Below are 17,791 nucleotides of genomic sequence, written 5' to 3'. Positions count from 1 at the left end.
GATCTGTACATCAAGAACGGGCAGGGCTTCATCCTCGTCTACAGCCTGGTCAACCAGCAGTCCTTCCAGGTAACCGCGCCCGGCCGCGGGGGCTGGCCCCGGTGTCCGCCCTTGGGACGTTCCTGCCCCGGGGCTGGCGCTGGGGCGAGGAGGAAGTTTTGGGGTTGGCCACGTGTAAACCCTTTATCGCTGGCGGGGCACAAGCGGGAATGCCCCGTGTTCAGCAGCCCTGCTTCCTGCTGCAGAGCTGTTTGCTTTGCAGGTCCTTATCAGGGTGCCACCATTGTTAAATCCCCCACCAGGGCTGGAGAACAATGACCCGCTCCCACTTCCCCAACAGAAGCTTTTGGCAATCCCCTACCATGAAGAAATCTCTTGATATTAATAATGGAGACTTCCCCTTCCCCTCTCTTCCCTTTCCCAAAAGGCACGTTTCTTCACGGGGCCTTGCAGAGTCTTATTGTTCTGCAATTGGGAGCTTTTAAATAAGCTGCTATTTTCCACCCCGTCTCCCAGAATATATTCCTGCCTAATATAAGCTCGATGCTTTCACAGTGTAGGTGCTGTACTGGAGAGGAGAACTGAGCCATACGTGAGAATTTGTGGGTCTGGGTTTCATTTCCACTATCCCAACTCTAATCAGTGGAAATATCACAGGCAGTGTCAGCTGCCTCTAGACATGGGGCTTTATTTGGGGGCAGTAGGTGGGTTTATCATCGCTAGATTCACGGCGGGGACTTGCAGCTACTGCCTTGGCTTCAGTTGCAGAGTTGGGTGCATTCCAGCTGCTTGGCAAACCCCCACCCCCCACTGGAGCAGCATGTTTGCTTCTGCTGGTGACTAAACTTTATCTCAGCAGAGGCCTTGAAGTAGCTGAAGTCTTGCTTTCTCTCGAAAACAGCAGCAGTGACATTGGGGTGCTTCTCCCCTTCGTTTTCCCTTATTTTGGGGACCAGTGAGTCCCCCCTGTTCAAGGATCAGACAGTTAGTAATCCACTCCGTTAATACTGAATTATTCTTGTCTGTCCATAACATGTTTACTCGGAAGCCTGTAGGTGTAAACCACTCTGTAGCTCTTTCACACAGTGGTAACTTCAAATGCTTAACTTGTTTTGTCTTCAAACTATGCAAGGATTTGTAGAACTTAGTACTGATAGTAACTTCCACCACTCAGGGGGCAGAGGATTTGACTCCGACTTTCAAGTGTAAACTCCCAGTGTTAGCTCAGACTTGAATAAATGCATCTCTAGGTAATAAAATTTTTTTACAGCATCTAATTTGGTTACTTACATGTGATTAACTGTTTTCACAATGAATTATTCTAAGCATTGCAGGAGTGAGAAGGCTTTGTGTAAATGACCAGCTTTCTCCAGCTGTAAACTAAACACAAGCTTCCTAAATGACTGTGTAATGGCATCTGCTGCGAGTGGTGCAGGTTGCTGGGCTGGAGACCACTTCTTCAGGCAACTGAAAGCAACTTTGAAAGCAGCTCTGCTCTGGCTTCCTCCAGATATGCTGAGAATTGCTCTCTGCAGTTTCTGTTTGTACAGACACACTATATGAAGTGTGTATGCATTTATATAAAACTAAAACCTCTTTAGTAAAAGATGGGTGTTAACTTTCTGTGCGTTCTAGATCCATGTGAGTCCGAATTTAAGGTGTCCCTGATGTGTTTTGAATGTTCAGTTGCATGGGAGGGTTGTTAAAACATACTTCTGTAGTGGCTCTAGAGCAACTCCACATGGTTACTAGCACTTACTAACCAGCTGGATTGTTTGACCAGGACATCAAGCCAATGAGGGACCAGATTGTCCGGGTGAAGAGATACGAGAAAGTTCCTCTGATCCTAGTGGGGAATAAAGTGGATCTGGAGTCCGAGAGGGAGGTGTTATCGGCAGAAGGCAGAGCCCTGGCTCAGGAGTGGGGCTGCCCCTTCATGGAGACTTCAGCCAAGAGCAAAACGATGGTGGATGAACTGTTTGCTGAGATCGTCAGGCAAATGAACTATGCCTCCCTGCCTGAGAAACAGGATCAGTGTTGTACAACTTGCATCGTCCAGTGAGAGAAATCAAGAAAAACCTCAATCATGGCCATACAGAGCAGGTTGGTGGAACAGTCATAACTACCTGAGGTGCAGAACCGTGCTGTCTGAGTCAATACAGTGTGCCAGGGAGTCTGAAGTTAAGCAGCCTAATCTGGAAGGAGCCTTCCTCCCAGAGAGGTGGAAGCTTGTGCATTCACTTGCACGTGATGACTCGAGTCAAGCAGATTCTTGTGCTGCTTCAGCAGGGTTAGTCAGGGAACGCTGCATTTACCTGCAGGAATTGTACAGTGAAACAAAGTGTGTGATCTCATGTGCACCTGTGTGACTGCCAGTGCTCTGTTTGACATTATGTTATCCCTGATGGTCTGTGATGTTGCAGTGGGTTTCTTCATTGGTTGTAGTTGGTACCTGAATTATTTTCAAGTAATGGGAATTACCTTAGAGGTCAGTGGGATTATTGTTGTGATCACCTTTCCCGGTAGGTTTGCTGAGAAGACTTTTTGAGCTTGTTTGAAGAATAAGAAGTACATTGTACAGTGCAGAAACTGAACGTACGTGGAGCATGTTTCTGCCTTATCAGCGGGATAAGTGTAAGAGAGATCCACCCTGAGCTGTGGGGAGTGGCCTGGAGCCCACATGAAGTAGTCAAGGACGTGTACAAAGTGCTCTTCATCTAAAATCCCCAGAGCAGAGAACACACTATAAAATGGCTTCTCGCTGCACAACTCCTTCCTGTGACTCATGAGAGGTGTGGCGAGAGTGCAGCGCTCAGAGGGGCCTCTGCAGCTTCCCCTGTCTCGGGTGTTGCTTTGCTTTGATCCTTCTTCCCCAAGGATAGCTGCTCTTGGCCCCTCACACATGTGGTGGTCTTTCTCAGTACCTCTTTCACCTGATAGTGTGACTGGATGTGTTCCCCCTGCTCACAGCAGTGCTGTCACTCCTGTGCAAGGTGCTTCTGGGCATCCTCTGCTCCTATTTTACCTCGTAGCGGTTTCAAGTCTGGTTTTGCCATTGGCTTGAATCCGTGTTACTGAAAAGGGCTCTTCTACATCATTGGTACCCTCTGTGTGCAGCCAGCTGGTCCGTCAGACCCTTGGGTGTCTGTTGGACCTGTCCTGGCAAACAGCTTGGTGTGATCTCTGAGGGCAAGTGCAGGGATGAGGGAGGACGTGAAAATCCAGGGGAGGCAGCTGTCCCCCTTGACCACTGCTGTCCTGGAGGCGCAGGCTCCAACTGCCCTGTTGGGAGCTTGCTTGAGTCCAAGGAGCTTTCTGCACCTGAGTAACAAGAGGGAAAATAGGTTATTACTGGAAGCTTTGGACCATGTATCCTCTTTAATCTTGAGTGCAAGGGCAGGGAGTGCAGTCTCAAAGCTTGTCTTTGAGATACTTATCAAGTGCTTTGTGAATGTAAAATTCTAGATACTCATGACCCTGGCACTGTCAGACTCAAGATAATACATGATGGTTTTATCTCCAGTTCTGTGAAATTAGAAAAGGCTGCTGTCTGCACCTAAGAGGTGTGCGTAAGTTCCAACTCTGCCTGCTGAAAGTGAGCAAACTGCTTGTATTGGAGCAGATTAAAACACAAAGTCTTTCCCTGTCCACTAATCCCTAACTCCTGCAGAGCCTTTTAAGGAGTACATCAACAGAGTTACTCCTTTTTCAAGCGTGCTGTAGGGTTGATGTCTTGAATTGCATATAGTAATGTTATGTTTCAGCTGTTTCTAAGGCAGCTCCACAAATGAGAGTATGTGGACTTGGAGTATGCCAAAGGTTCTGGCAATCCATGGCTTACTAGTGGTTCATCCTGTGCAGATTGCTGTCTTCAACTCTGACACAGTCAGGCCTTTTGTCCATGCTATTTGTACTTCCAGAATTGGTTACTTTAAGGGAAGCTTCTGGATTTAGCATGAAATACTGAATTTAATCTTAAAGGTGAAATGGAGGCGGGGGCAGGGCCGTATGTTATTCCTTGAATCATAACTCAGTGCTTAGATCTGATGAGTTTCCTCAGCATGCTCTTGCTTCAGAAGAAACTTCTGTACTCTTACGTCTTTGTGACCTCTTGAGACAGAGGATGCTCTAAGCTTGTGTAATGATTTCCTCTCCTTCATTCTGCCTAGCTCACAGGTTAAGCCTCTAGCAGCAAAATGCTTCCTTGCTTCTAGGAGGTGCTGCTTCTCCTGTGCCGAACAAGTAAGTCTGTACTTGAGCAGCTTCCTGCTCAGTCCAGGTCTCACCATGTCTGAGACTTACTGTTACCCTGGCTCCTCACAGGCTCATGCTCCATATCTTTCATTTCAACCTCACATTTTTGGGATATTTCCTTCTTCCTGGCTCCCAGTCTGTCCTTGTTCTTTGAGTGGGTGTAGGATCTCATTAACTTTATGATAAGCCTTTGCCACCTGATAATTCCTGTCTGATGTGCTCTGGTGTAGGATTGCTGCTGATGGTGTCTTGTGATAGCTGTAATCAACTTTGTAGTTCTTTTGCTTATCTGTGATCCAGGGAACAATTGCTGCTTCTCAAGCATCTGCTTCAGCAGTGACCCCTCCCAGGTGAAGTGAGACTGAGGAAGTAGAACCAGGGGTCTGATAAACCTGTGTCAAAGGCAGGATTGAACTCTTGCTCTGTCCTAGTGTAATCATCAGCATCATGTCTGAGTTCTGTGACCTGTCTGCATCCAGGAGGAGTCTTAGGTCTGTATCAGTTAGTTCAGAATCAACTACATAAAAAGTCTGAGTCCCTGCAGTTCTTCTGGAGGAAACAATTGGAGAGGTGAATTATGTGATGGACTTGGTTTTATATAAGACTGTTCCCGTGTCAGGTACCCTGACCTCTGGTGCTGATACATCAGCCCAGTTGTCAGGTATGAAGTTGTGTAGGTTCTTCCACAGTATTTTTGAGTAGCACTTTGCTGTTCAGTCAGCTGCTTTGGGTGAAATGAAGGATGGAACAAACCCCCATCATCAGGATAACCCATAGTTCCTTTTAGAAGCGTGCATTGTTCTTGCATCCTGTTCCCCCCCTCCCCTGTACACTGTCTTGTGGGCCGTGTAGCTGTGCAGCACACACAAATTTACATGACTGGGTTATCTAACATCCCCTTCTCTCCTGTCTGCTCACAAAAGAGACTAGAAAGTGCTATAGAAATTTCCTGGGCAAGAGAAGCCAGATAAGGTACTATATGGTGCCAATTGTAGCAACTAAGCACAAGTTAAATGGAAAGATGATAAATCTGAACTGGGAGGTCCCTAACCTGCAAATACAAGATGCTGAAAGCACATGGAGGAAAATACCAGTACTCGCTTTCTCTGCTCTTGCTATCCTGAGCAATTCTTCGCTGGCCACAGCACTGGATGCTAGATTTAGGTGAAGGTTTGGGATGGGTTTAACTCTGGTAAGATGAGGAGCTGCACTGTCAATGGTTTGCCTCTCGTGTGCTCTAAGCAAACATAAAACACCTATTAAACAGGTTTAATACAAGGGAAATGTTTGTCGTTTTAACAGTACAGGGACCCTCCCCATCTAAAACTGGTGACCAGCAACAATGTGTGAGGGGACACGTGCCCACCAGACTGGGTGAGAGTTCCTGTGAGTGGAAAACTGCAAACAAGCAAGCAAATCCTGGCTGGCTGCTCCTGACAGTACAGGAGCCCTGCTCCTGAGTGTTGGGTGGCCAGTTCTTAGGCAAGAAGGGAACCCCTGACTGTGTCAGAGCACTCTGTCATGACAAGCTGCTAACTGAGAGCAGAAAGCAAACAGTACAGAGGGAAGGACCTGACTCTTGTGAAGAAATTACTTCAGGAATAGAGAAGACTCACCAAAACCCCCCAAAAGCCAACGGTTGAGCTGCAGTGCAGCATGTGCGCATGAAGGGCAGGTTTCTACAGACTTGGAGCTTCAACTCAGGCTTTTAGGATCTCTCTGCAGATAAATCTTGTGAAGTGCAAGCAAGTTACCAGAAATACAATGTGTGAGTCACACCACTTACATTTGTGTGCCTGATGGAGAACAGTGGCATACAGTGTGTCCCTGCTGAGGCTGTGTAAATGCTAGGGGGTGGTTTAGTACTAATTTAGAGGATCTGAATGCTGAGAACTCCGATGTCAAAACTGAATTAGTTGGCTCATGTACCTGTTCCTAGAACTTCTGCACAATGCTGTTGCTTCATAGTACTGGGTGCTGTAGTGCTTCCTACCTGTTTCAGATCTTTAGGAGCAATTGAGTATCCTACAGGGGCAGCCATTGCAAAGTTCACAGGAATGAGCTGTTAACCTGCTTGCCTCTTAAATTACTGGAGTTAGAGGAGGAGAACCTCAAGGATGCTGCTGTGTAAAGCAGTGCTTTGGAGCTCAGTGTGGCAAACCACATCTTCTGCACTGTGGGAGAAGCTGGGTTCACTTTGAATGTGTGTTGAATATGGCTTTCATTAGTTATTTTGTTTAAATTGCAGATAAAACTCAGAGGAAACTTGCACAGATGCTGCTTTGGAGAACTTTCAGCCCAGGTTGCAGAGCTGAGCCTTGGTAAACCTGTCTCTATTACAGCACATTGCCATACATCTAAGTGCATAAGGTTGGTGGCCTGCAGGATCCACACACCTTAATCAGAATGCTTAGCATGTTTACCATAAGTTTAAAGATCTGTTCTTTCTCTATCAGTCCTTTTATAGCTTTCTAAGTTCATATAATGGCTAATATGCAAGAGTTCATTTTTAATATTTTAATTGATTTCTTTAATCAATTTCTGAACTTGTATTTATTAAATACTTAAACTCAGTATTACCTACTCAATGCCTTTTAAAAGAAGAGAGTTTTAATGGAGAATAAATTGAGCCTTAAACAAATGGTTACTTCTGTATATTACCTCGCATCAGTGCTTATTCTGTTTGCAAAGTTTTCTTCTACAATGTACTTGGTCATTCTTTGAGACTTTCTGTTTACGTTGTGACAGTGTCATGAGAAGATACTGAAGGCACCTCTGTCGTATGGATGTAGTATCCCTTTTCTTGGTAAATGCAGCTGTGACCCAGTGTCTGGTCCGATTTGACAGTAGGGATTGCTTGGGTTGGGAGGTAAAGTCTCCAGCTGATGTTTCTTTTCTTGCAATCATGGGTTTCTTAAACTCATTTAATCAAAAATGACAATTGTAGCATTGAAAAATGGCAGCACACTTTTCCTTCTACTGAGTTTCTAAACTTGCTTGTTTACAAATAGCTTCTTTATGCCTTGGAAAAGGGATAATGTATCCTTCAGGATGGGCTGTATGCCTAGTCGGTCAGCTCAGCTTTGCCTGGCACATCGAGACATCTAGTAGACCTCTGCACATGTAAATCTAATGCAAATAAGATCACTTTACATTTTATAGTTCCTAATATTTGTCTTTCTGAATAATATTTTAAAGCAATATTTGTTAAAGTTTTTCTTGCACTGTCACAAATTGCTTTTTAGTTGGTTTGGTTTGGTTTGATTTCCCAATAAACCAGTTTAATATTAGAGACAAGTTGGTGTAAGAAGGGGAAAAGCACCAGGTTTCAGTGATACTAACTGCGAGTGTGCTTTAAACAGCCATTGCCTTCCTTATTGTTTACCTGAGCAACATTTTCTCTGAATACTTGAAGATTTTAACAATAACACAGGTATAAAGAGCAGAATGAACACGTACAAAGAACAGATGGGATTCGTTTGTTCAGTTTCATTAACGTTGCATACGTGAGAGCTTTTTCTAGCAGTGGTTTCAAACGTGTACTTTCTGTTTTGCAGATACATAATAACTGCAGCTCACCTACTGCACCAAAGTTCTAGGTTTTTAGGAGCCCAGCTTTAGTCATTTGAACATGCTTCTAGAAATGTCCATTCTCTCCCTGTAATAGCTAAAGAACTTGAAGAAAAGCTCCAGCAAAAGCAGTGATGGATAGATGAGGTTAAGCAGTTGGAAACTCACCAGTTGTATTGTGGATGATGGCATTTCGAACAATAAAAGCTGACCGGTACAGTGTATCACACTAATGTGTTTTTTTGCTAATAATGCAGGCTGACTTGACAGTGGTAGCAGAAATAAAGGTTCTGAGTCTACATTCAGTGTTGAATTGGAATCCTGAGCAGAGGAGAAACACCAGGTTTCCTGCTTGGGTAGCGAAATACCCGCTTTTAGTTTTCCTGTGGGGTTACTTGAATTTTTCTTTTTTCCCCTGTTGTACAAACCTTATGAAGAGGCTGAGGCTAATGCTTAGGTTTGCACTTTAATATCAGAATTGAACCAAACCTTGTCTTCACAGTAAGTTTCTTTTTGTTGAAGTGATGGTCGTTGATCTTTTTTGTAGGTTGTAAGGAAGTAATAGGAAATACAAGTAATTCATCAAGATCTTAGTTTTGTCTATGGGGGAAGGAGTTGGTTGCTATGACTCAATGGTTCATTCCTATGGGTAGTTATCAAACCAGTGTTCATTGTCATGGACCTCAGCACAAAAAGATGAAAAAAGAAGAAAAAAAACTTTAAAACTTGAACTAGTTTAGAGTGACAGGACTGGGAAAACGAGAGATGGTTTCTTCAGCACACTTTGGGGGGAAAAAGGGACCAAAAGTTATTTTAGGCTTCCTCAATAGATTGCATGTGAAGTTGCTTATTAGAGTAAGAGGCTAATAATAAATGCAATATGTATTGTCTTTACTATGGCATCTGTTTAGGAGTTGTTCAAATCACTGCAGTAGGGCTCTACAAAGACAAATGTAACCTACCATCAAGTATCTAATGTACTGTATCTTTATCAGTGATAGGTGAAATCTGGAATAACAAGTGCAAAACCGGAACAATTACCTATAATGCTTTGTAAAAAAGGATTTTTCCAGTAGATTCATTCTTGTCATTTTGTAAGACAACCCTACAGTCCACCTGTTTGTAACTTTTTTAATAAAATAGATACCTGTATTACCAAACTGGGCTGACTGGTGTGTGTTCCATCCTCCTGAAGTGGCTGAACTCACAAGCCAAGCTGTTTTGGGGTGTTTTTTTGAGGTACTGGTTGTTCAAAGCATGGTAACCACGTCTGAATTGTCAAGAGTGGGGTGTGCAACTGTGCCTGGGTGCAAAGTTCACAGTCTCAGGTGCTCTGAGTAGAGAGGAGGGGAGCAGGGGCTGTGTGTTACCTTCTTGTGCAAGGCAGGGACTGCTCTAGGAGCCTGTTCAGAGCAGTGATGATTCCTCTCCTTACAGGCCAGTGTGATGAGGCTTTGATCAAAAGAAGTATTTGTGGGCAGTAGAAGGCAGGAGCCTGACACATCCCCAAAGGTCCCCTGTTGTGACAGCCCTGCCTAACACTCAGGGTTGAGCCACTGCGGTGATGGGATCTTGCTGTGATGCTGCCAGCCGTAGAACCACAGAATCCCAGCCTGGTTTGTGTTGAAGGGAGCTTAAAGCTCCTCCAGTTCCACCCCCTGCTCTGGGCAGGGACACCTTCCACTAGAGCAGGTTGCTCCAAGCCCCTGTGTCCAACCTGGCCTTGAACACTGCCAGGGATGGGGCAGCCACAGCTTCTCTGGGCACCCTGTGCCAGCGCCTCAGCACCCTCCCAGGGAAGAGCTTCTGCCCAAGAGCTCATCTCAATCTCCCCTCTAAATCCAGGCTAGCTGTTTTGGGGGGCTGTAAGGCAGTGTTTCATAGGCAGCTTTTCTTTGGTTTAGCAGTTCCTGCCATAGAAGCGCAGGGGCCCTGCAGAAAGCTCCTCAGTGTCGCACTCCCCCTGTGCAGCCTCAGGACAAGTGTTCTCCCAGTGTGGCTGGAGGGCAGGAGCTACCGCAGCACAGACTGGAGGGCTCTCCCCACCTCGTAAATGAGGTGACACATAAATGACTCACTGACAAGGGCATCGTTGGGTATAAACCACCAACCGCTGGAGCCCTGCAGCGGGGACAGCCCGAGGAGGAAGTGCAGCAGGTACTGGCCATGGGTGGAGCAGCAGCATGCTGTTATCTGCACTAATGGGCTTGGCTGTAATTACACTTGGAAACTAGGTGGAAGCCTCAATTAAAATGAGATATGGATTCTAAAGTGATACATGTCGACCTGGCTGAGTTCTCTCTGCTGAGAAGCCAGCAGTCCTGGTGCTTGGTTGGCTGGTACGTGCTTCAGTTTGGGAGTCGCTTCGTTGGCAGCTGGAGGAGGTGCATGCACAGCATGCTCTACACGTAGCTGCAGGCAAGTCTGTGTGGAGGTGAGGTGCTCTGTGCTCTCTGAAAGGGAAATAATCTGGCTTTTGGGCTGTTTTATCTCTGCCTGGTCAACGCAGCTGCAAGGAGCAAAGAAGACAGACTTTGAGCTGTAAATCAGCAACAACGTTCAATTCAAAGGTCAGATCCCACCTGTAGTAGTTTTCTGGCTCTGCTGAGGGCAGCGTTGAGCTTCTGACAGCTTGGATGGTAGAGTTCAATTACAAGGTTGTAGGGGATTAGTTTGTTTTTCTCCATGGGAAGAGTGTATTTGGTACAGAATCAACTTACGTGTCTCTGGAGCTCTCTTTCAAACCTGAGATTCTCTTCAAGTCCTTCCAAACAGTCTGGAGCAATATTGATGGCAGCAGTAACTACAATGACTGATGAGGAAGAGCCTCTCGTGTTGCAGGGACCTGCACAGTGTTCACTCACAGGAGGCTTTGCTGTTTGTGTGTCCGTGCTCCTTAGTGTTCTGTCCGAGGGTGCTGTGGCAGCTTCCCAACAGTGCCTGGCTTCCTCCAAACCCTATTCCCAGTGCTAGGCTGGATTTGAGGCTGAGGTGCTGCTGGTTACTGGGTGACCTCAGAAGACAAGTGGTAGTTGTAGCTTGTCCCTCCTGGGGGCACAATGTGCTGGGAGGTGCTTGGACCTGGAACCAGATGCACCAGCGCTGCAGAATCGCTTTGAAACCGGGCTGCTTGTATGTAGAGAAAGAGCAAGGTTAAGAATGTTCTCAGATTTATGAAAAGCGTTAGTGTGTGTCATCCATCTGTGCTACTACCCCCACTGAGACAGGCTTCTTACACTGCATACTGAAGGGTGTAATTGATTTGGGCCACATGGTCTGATGTGAGGTGTCCCTGCCCATGGCAGGGGGGTTGAAACTAGATGATTTTAGGATGATCTTACTAATAATAATTACTTTCCAATCCAAACCATTCTATGATTCTCTAAATGACTGCACTGTGAACCAAAGAGACACTCAACTTCCTGAGGAATTTCTGGCTCCTCAAGTTCTGATCTTTTTTCCCTGCCTTTAGGCTGACTAGATCCGCAGTTTTCTGTCCTTGAAAGATCTGCCCTGACATTAGATTTAAATTATCTGGTCAGCCCAGAAAAGAGAAAACACATTTGGTGTTTGTGACATTCCTTAAGGGCTACTTGTCTTATTTGGGAAGTGGCAGACAGGATGATTAATCATCAGCTTGGGATTCATCCTACTGCTGGAATAGACCTTAGACACTTTCTCCTATGAGCAGATTAATAACGACTGTGTAATCAGCAGCAGCGTGGCTGCTATGGGAAGACAAGAAGAAATGCACTGGATTTTAGGAAAGCTGATGTTGGGAAAGGGAGCAGAGCAGGCTGCTCCCACAGCATGGCTGGAGCGAGCTGCAGTCATGTGGAGGTGATGGAGAATTCCCAAAGGTGACATGGGACAACCAGTGCTGGAGGAAGGAGCATGTGTGGTATGTATAGCCCCTGTCTTGTACATTGGGTTGTCATGTGGGACCTCCTGAAGCCCCTTTGCAGCCCCTGTCTCTGCAGCCACAGGGCTGATCCTGGCACTGGTTTCCATTCCTTGTTCCTGGAATGAGCACAGACCTGCCAAATGCCCTGTGTCAGTAATGCAGATGGGGTTTGTAATAGGAAGATTTTAGCTGCTGGGCTTGTCCAGTGCCAGGCTGTGGGAAGAAGCCCTCATTGTGTTCCTTTCCTTACAGCTCTCGGAGCTGTTTCTCTATCAGTTGTCAGCACAGGATCTCGGCCCATCCGAATTGTTTCACCTTGTGTCCCAAATTAATAATTCAGAAAGGTTTCATGAATGTACCCCTGAAGCCTGGGAATAGTTGAGATGTTGGAATGTTTCCCCTTCTCTGAAACACGTCTGTCTCATAGATGTGTTTCTTCCAGAAGGCCCTGGAGAAGGAACCATGAGACAGAGATTACCTTTGATCACTACAGAAGCACCAAGCTCCCAGCTTCAGGTGTATGCTGTTCTGTTGTCCTCCACTGCCTGTTGTGAATGGCCCTGACACAACTTCAGCTCTGCTTTGAGCTATACACCTGGGATTTGGTGGGCTTTGGTAGGACTGAGGTCTGATAAGGGTCTTTTGAGAAAGAGTAAAAGGAAAAGAGGGGAGTGGGGGAAAAGAGGCTACATGGGAGGAAATTGTGTTAACAGACTCAGGATCAAGATCCATATGGTGAGATGGGTTTGCTCCGTTGGCCTGGATGTACCTGGAGGACATTTCTTTGCCTAGATGTAATCAAGGCTTACTCAACCAGAGCTGGTTGTCTTGAGCCAAGAGGGAAAAGGCAGCTGTCATGAAAATAAGCGATGTAGTTACTTAGAAGTCCATCCTTTCCACTAGGATTCAGCGTTGCAGACTCAACTTGGCAGCTTCCTCAGAGGAAGCCTTTGGCCGTAGGATACTTCCTGATGGTGCTTAGCAAAGGTTTTCAATATTCCAGCCTTTAATTCCCTCCTGAAGAGTCGCTGCTGCTTCTCGTCTCGTAACGGCCAGAGCTGCAGGAGCAGCAGAGCAGACACTGCCCAACTGTGGTGGTACCTGGGGTCTGTGGGTTTGCCCTCAGGGAACAAGCTGGGGAAGAGCTGCACATGACTCATGGGGAGCCTTGGGGGGGGTGTGTGTGATGGATTTGACTTCCTGACAGCGTTCCTGAGGACAGAGCCTGGGCGTTGGAGACCCTGTCGTGTGGCTGCTGAATTACAGGTGAGCTTCCAACACTTCTGGCTGTTGATGTGGGGATGTGGGAGTAGACCAGGAATGGGTCGTGCTTGAAACAACTTAAGGACAGCATATAACAGTCCTGTGCTTTGTGCTGCTCCACAGATGTAGTGAGATGCATCTCCCTAGCTAGAAATGACTGAATGCTGAGATGCCAGAGCCTCCGGATGCATCAGCGCTTCTTTGACTCAGTACATCCATGAGGATTTATCTGTATTTCTGTTCCTGTAGAAATGGCTTTCTCGTGTCTTCAAAGTGATCTGTTTGAATTAAACATCAGAGAGTGCTTTTGATAGAGCTGTGCCAACAACAGGGTGCGACTGGGGTATTAAAAATGAGCTGATGTGTTCTGGAGAACACCAGAGCCAGGCTATTCCTGAGTTTCTTGTATAGCTTCTGCTGTAATTTGCATTTTCTTGTAGCCAACTGCCTTCCCCGGTGCCTGGAAATGGTTGTTACGTAGCATATCAAATCTGAAAAAGGAAGAACAGTGAATACACATGGGCGCAGGGTGGGCTGTGGTGCTGCTGTGCGAAACTGCTCATCCCGGCAAACGCAATTTGTCGTTGGGCACAACCACCACGAGAGGGAGCTTGGAAGCAAAGAGCTGATGCATCATCGTAGAACAACAGCCTGGTTTGGGTTGGAAGGGACCTTAAAGCTCCTCCAGCTCCAACCCCTGCCACGGGCAGGGACACCTTCCACTAGAGCAGGTTGCTCCAAGCCCCTGTGTCCAACCTGGCCTTGAACACTGCCAGGGATGGGGCAGCCACAGCTTCTCTGGGCACCCTGTGCCAGCGCCTCAGCACCCTCACAGGGAAGAGCTTCTGCCTCAGAGCTCATCTCAATCTCCCCTCTGGCAGGTTCAAGCCATTCCCCTTGTCCCCACTGAGCTTTAAGGTCCCTTTCAAACCAAACCATTCTATTATTCTACTCCCATAAGAGTCTTCATTTACCCCGTTTGCTTCTGCTGGCTCCACACTGTCTGTAGAATGGCTCCAGAAGGTGGCCAGAGTCCCTGTGATAAATCCAGACCAGGACCCTGCCTTCATGTCACAGCAGTGAAATAAATTCTTTTCTTTCACCCACACCCCAGCTGGCTGGTGCTCAGCTTCCAGTAGCATCCATGAGCCCAGGGGTGGTGCCTCAACATGCCAGGAAAGGCTTCTTCTGGGGTCTGGGGGCTCCTCTGTCACATCCCTGTGCATCCTTCCTGCCATTGCAGTGCTCCTGCTGCAGCAGAGCCACGTCTGCGATGTGAGCTGCTCACAGAGAGCTGATCTTCTCGATGCCATCAACATTTGACATCATGAGCATTTGGAACCACAGAGGGAAAGTGCACTCAGCATCCCCAGATGTTTGTATGTGACACTGTCCTTGTCCTGCCACACACAGAGCTCAGACCTCAAGGCCAAGGGCAGCACTGGGAATCTGTTCCTGCGTCTGGGTACAGCCACCCCCTCCCAGCCACTCTTTGCTTTGAGCCACACAGAAAAGTAGATTGGCTTTAACTTTTGGGCTGCTTTTTTGTCCCAGTTATCAGAAGACTCAATTTTTCTGTAGCTGAAAAGTGCTGCATTTTCCCTTCCTGCACCCCAGGCCACAAGCTCTGTGTGTCCTGACAAGCTCTGTCCTTACATCCCTAGGAGTATTTGGCCCCCTCCCAGCCACTCTTTGCTTTGAGCCACACAGAAAAGTAGATTGGCTTTAACTTTTGGGCTGCTTTTTTGTCCCAGTTATCAGAAGACTCAATTTTTCTGTAGCTGAAAAGTGCTGCATTTTCCCTTCCTGCACCCCAGGCCACAAGCTCTGTGTGTCCTGACAAGCTCTGTCCTTACATCCCTAGGAGTATTTGGGAAGTGTAAGAGGGACCACAGCAAACGGCCTGGGCTGACTTACAGCGGATGCCTTGGTGGGAACTGGGGAGCGAGCAAGAAGCACGATCTCCACAGCACTTATTTTGGGGCATTTTCTGTTTGCCAGGATGTGTTTCTGTTGCTTTGGCTCCCACAGGTCCTATGTGATTGTGACTTTTTCCAGCAGCAGCAGCAATAACAATCCCCTATGACAGTCCCGTGCTGCCTTTTGGCATTACCGGGGGGTCTGTGAGGGTGGGCATCTAGATGAGGGTGTGGGGACATGAGCTTTTCAGGTGTGGAACAGGAACCAGGTTGATCAAAGGCTTGTAGGGCTTCACTGAGCTGCCAAACCAGGGTGCGAGCTGGGAGTTAGCACCAGTTCCTCCTCTGCCTCCACAGGAAGGACTCCCACCTGGTTCCACATTCAGCTGGAGACATGTCCCAGTGAAGTCCATCAGCCCATCTGCATGTTCTGTCCACATCTGCTCGGCCAGGAGGACCTTACCTGCCCACCTCATGGAGTGAGCAGACAGATGGGCTTCCAGTGCACCTTACCCAGACGAGGGACGAGGTGCTGCTCGCCGGCTCTGGCAGGAGACACTCACCTCTTCTCCCTGGCCCCGTGGACTTGCTCTGCTCACCACCACCTGCAGAAGCTCAGTGTTTATCTAACCCCCACTAGTGCCACTCTCACAGAGCCGCTGCACAGCGTTTCCCCTGTTAACACGCCCAGAAAGCACCCTTTAACGCAGTGGTGATATTCAAGCAGGGGAGGTATCTGGGTTTCTGGTTTGAAGCAGTCAGTTCCCTCGCTCCAGCCTCTGCTCCACATCCGTGGCTGCCGCCTTCCCCATGCAGCTGCGAGGGACATTACATGTGCAAGAGGAGTCGGGGCTGCCTGCCCGGCACGCTGCTCACACCGCTGCGACCGCTGCGCGCACAGCCACGGCCTCCAGGATGCTGCACCTCAAAGTCCAGTTTCTGGATGACTCCCAGAAGATCTTTGTGGTTGATGTAAGTGGGTATCATGTCCTTATTGAGGGGGGGTTGTGCTAATTGTTGAGGTCTTTGCTGCTCTGGAGGGTGGTGTGGTCTCTGATAGCTTCTGGGTTTCAGCTGAATCTGAACCAAGAGATGATAGTGCTGATTGCTAAGTGCTTTCAGCACCAACACGCTCCTGCTCTCCCCTGTTACTGGCATTATTTATAAAGGAAAAGGAATGGCTTTTACTTATCTGGTGTCATCTTTTGGAATCAGCTAATATGAAGTGATGTTCTTGACAAGTGTCGAGTTCTTCTCTCATTTGTCCTGCTGCCAATATGAGCATTCAACAAGGAAGAGAAAACTGAGAACAGAATAAAAATAGCATGTTTAGGCAAATTACCCCTGGTGAGAAACATCTGTGTGCAGCTCTCCCTGGGCAGTCAGCTGAGAAAGAAAACTGTGTGGGTTTGTGAATAGCTGAGGAAAAAACCTTTCCATATCTTATTGTCTGCATGACAGTGTCCCACAACATAGTCACTAATAATGCACTTTTAATAAATGCTAGCTCTGAAATAGGTTTTAAATGTTAAGTATTAATATTTATGGTGTTAGAGATACATATGCATACAGGCAACTGAACTAGATATAGCTTGACTATTTGTTAGAAACATCTTTGTGCAGGTCTGATCGAGCATTTGCTGTTGGTTAGGATTTGATCATCTGAGTAGCTAATTGAATTAGCTAAGCCATGTGCACCTGTTCTAGCACTTACCTGCAGCTCTGGTGGGACCAGAGTGCTCAATATAAAGTTGTTTTTTCCAAGTCCTATTCCATTTCTCAGCCTTCCCTGTTCTCCAGGTTCTCAGCACAGCCTGAGAACTGCTCGGGCTCAGGCGCACTGCTCAGTTTCTCTGCAACAGCACTTTGCACGACAGAGGATTGTAAAGCAATTCCATCCCTTGGCACAGTATGGAAGTGGTTTGATTTAGTTTAATTAATGTATCCTAAACCTGGAGTCAGCTTGAAAATGAGATTAGTCATTTTTAAATGTCTTTTTGTGTTGTTTTTTCCATGTTGATTAGATCAGGGCACAGTGAGAGACCGTTCAAAAGCTGATGCTGGTACAATGTTGTTGCCTTTTTTCCATCTCTGCTTTCTTACATACCCAAACCACAGCACTATAGTGCTGCACGACATGTTATTGCAGCAAAGAGCTTCCATTAGAGGAACTCCTGGTCATTTCCTTTTTTAGCATGGAATGGTATTGGAAACCCCTTTTAGGCATTTCATGCATTTGATGCTCTCTGGGTATGGTAAATGAGAGGTTGAATTAGTGACTTCTCCATTACAAAAGGACTGCTTTGGGCTAAGTTTTGAGCAGATATTTAAAGCAACTCTTCCTAAACCCACCCTGACTTTGGAAAGCTCTTTTGAATGTGCAGTATTTCAGTGTAATGGGAGGGAAAAGGACAAAAGAGAGAAACCACAGAGGGCCTGATCCCTCCTTGCACCCGGGATGTGCCTCTCTCCCTGCCTCACATGGGTATCACAGCTGCCAGCACGTGAGTGAGGTCTCATTTCCAGCCTGGATTTGCATGGGAATGAGTTCTTTTCTGACTGCTGGTCTGGGAAGGCTCCTGCTCCCATCCACATCTTTGCTGACAGCCGGGACCTGGCACCTCTCCATGGCCACTGAGCTCCCAGGATTTCCTTCAGCTGCGTGCTGGAGGTGGTTCCGGGATGGCACCCGGCAAAAGCCCCCAGGGGTGGAAGGCAGGAGCCTGACACATGCCCAGAGGTCCCCTGTTGTGACAGCCCTGCCTAACACCCCAGGTTGAGCCACAGCGATGATGGGATCCTGCTGTGATGCTGCCAGCCATAGAACCACAGAACCCCAGCCTGGTTTGCGTTGAAGGGAGTTTAAAGCTCCTCCAGTTCC

The 17,791-nt window shown here is 47.2% G+C and overlaps 2 protein-coding genes across 2 annotated transcripts in view; both read left to right on the top strand.

Annotated features, from left to right (window-relative positions):
* Positions 1 to 3: 3 nt before the first annotated feature.
* RAP2C (RAP2C, member of RAS oncogene family) lies at positions 4 to 8,218 on the top strand (the record flags this gene model as incomplete). The annotated part of the gene is made up of 3 exons (XM_010019491.1): positions 4 to 69; positions 1,784 to 2,103; positions 6,503 to 8,218. Coding segments are annotated over 2 exons (345 nt in total), but the record flags the coding sequence as incomplete, so codon positions are not given.
* Positions 8,219 to 15,825: 7,607 nt separating this feature from the next.
* Positions 15,826 to 17,791, top strand: part of FRMD7 (FERM domain containing 7) — a 10,217-nt gene continuing 8,251 nt past the window's right edge. The window contains 1 exon segment of the mRNA XM_010019490.1: positions 15,826 to 15,882. Within this exon segment, the coding sequence (XP_010017792.1) occupies positions 15,826 to 15,882 (57 nt within the window).

Source organism: Nestor notabilis, unplaced genomic scaffold (genome assembly GCF_000696875.1).
Source record: "Nestor notabilis isolate BGI_N333 unplaced genomic scaffold, ASM69687v1 scaffold7798, whole genome shotgun sequence".
NCBI classification, from domain to species: Eukaryota; Metazoa; Chordata; class Aves; order Psittaciformes; family Psittacidae; genus Nestor; species Nestor notabilis.
Note: the sequence above shows the minus strand (reverse complement) of the source record. Positions and strands in the feature narration are given on the sequence as shown.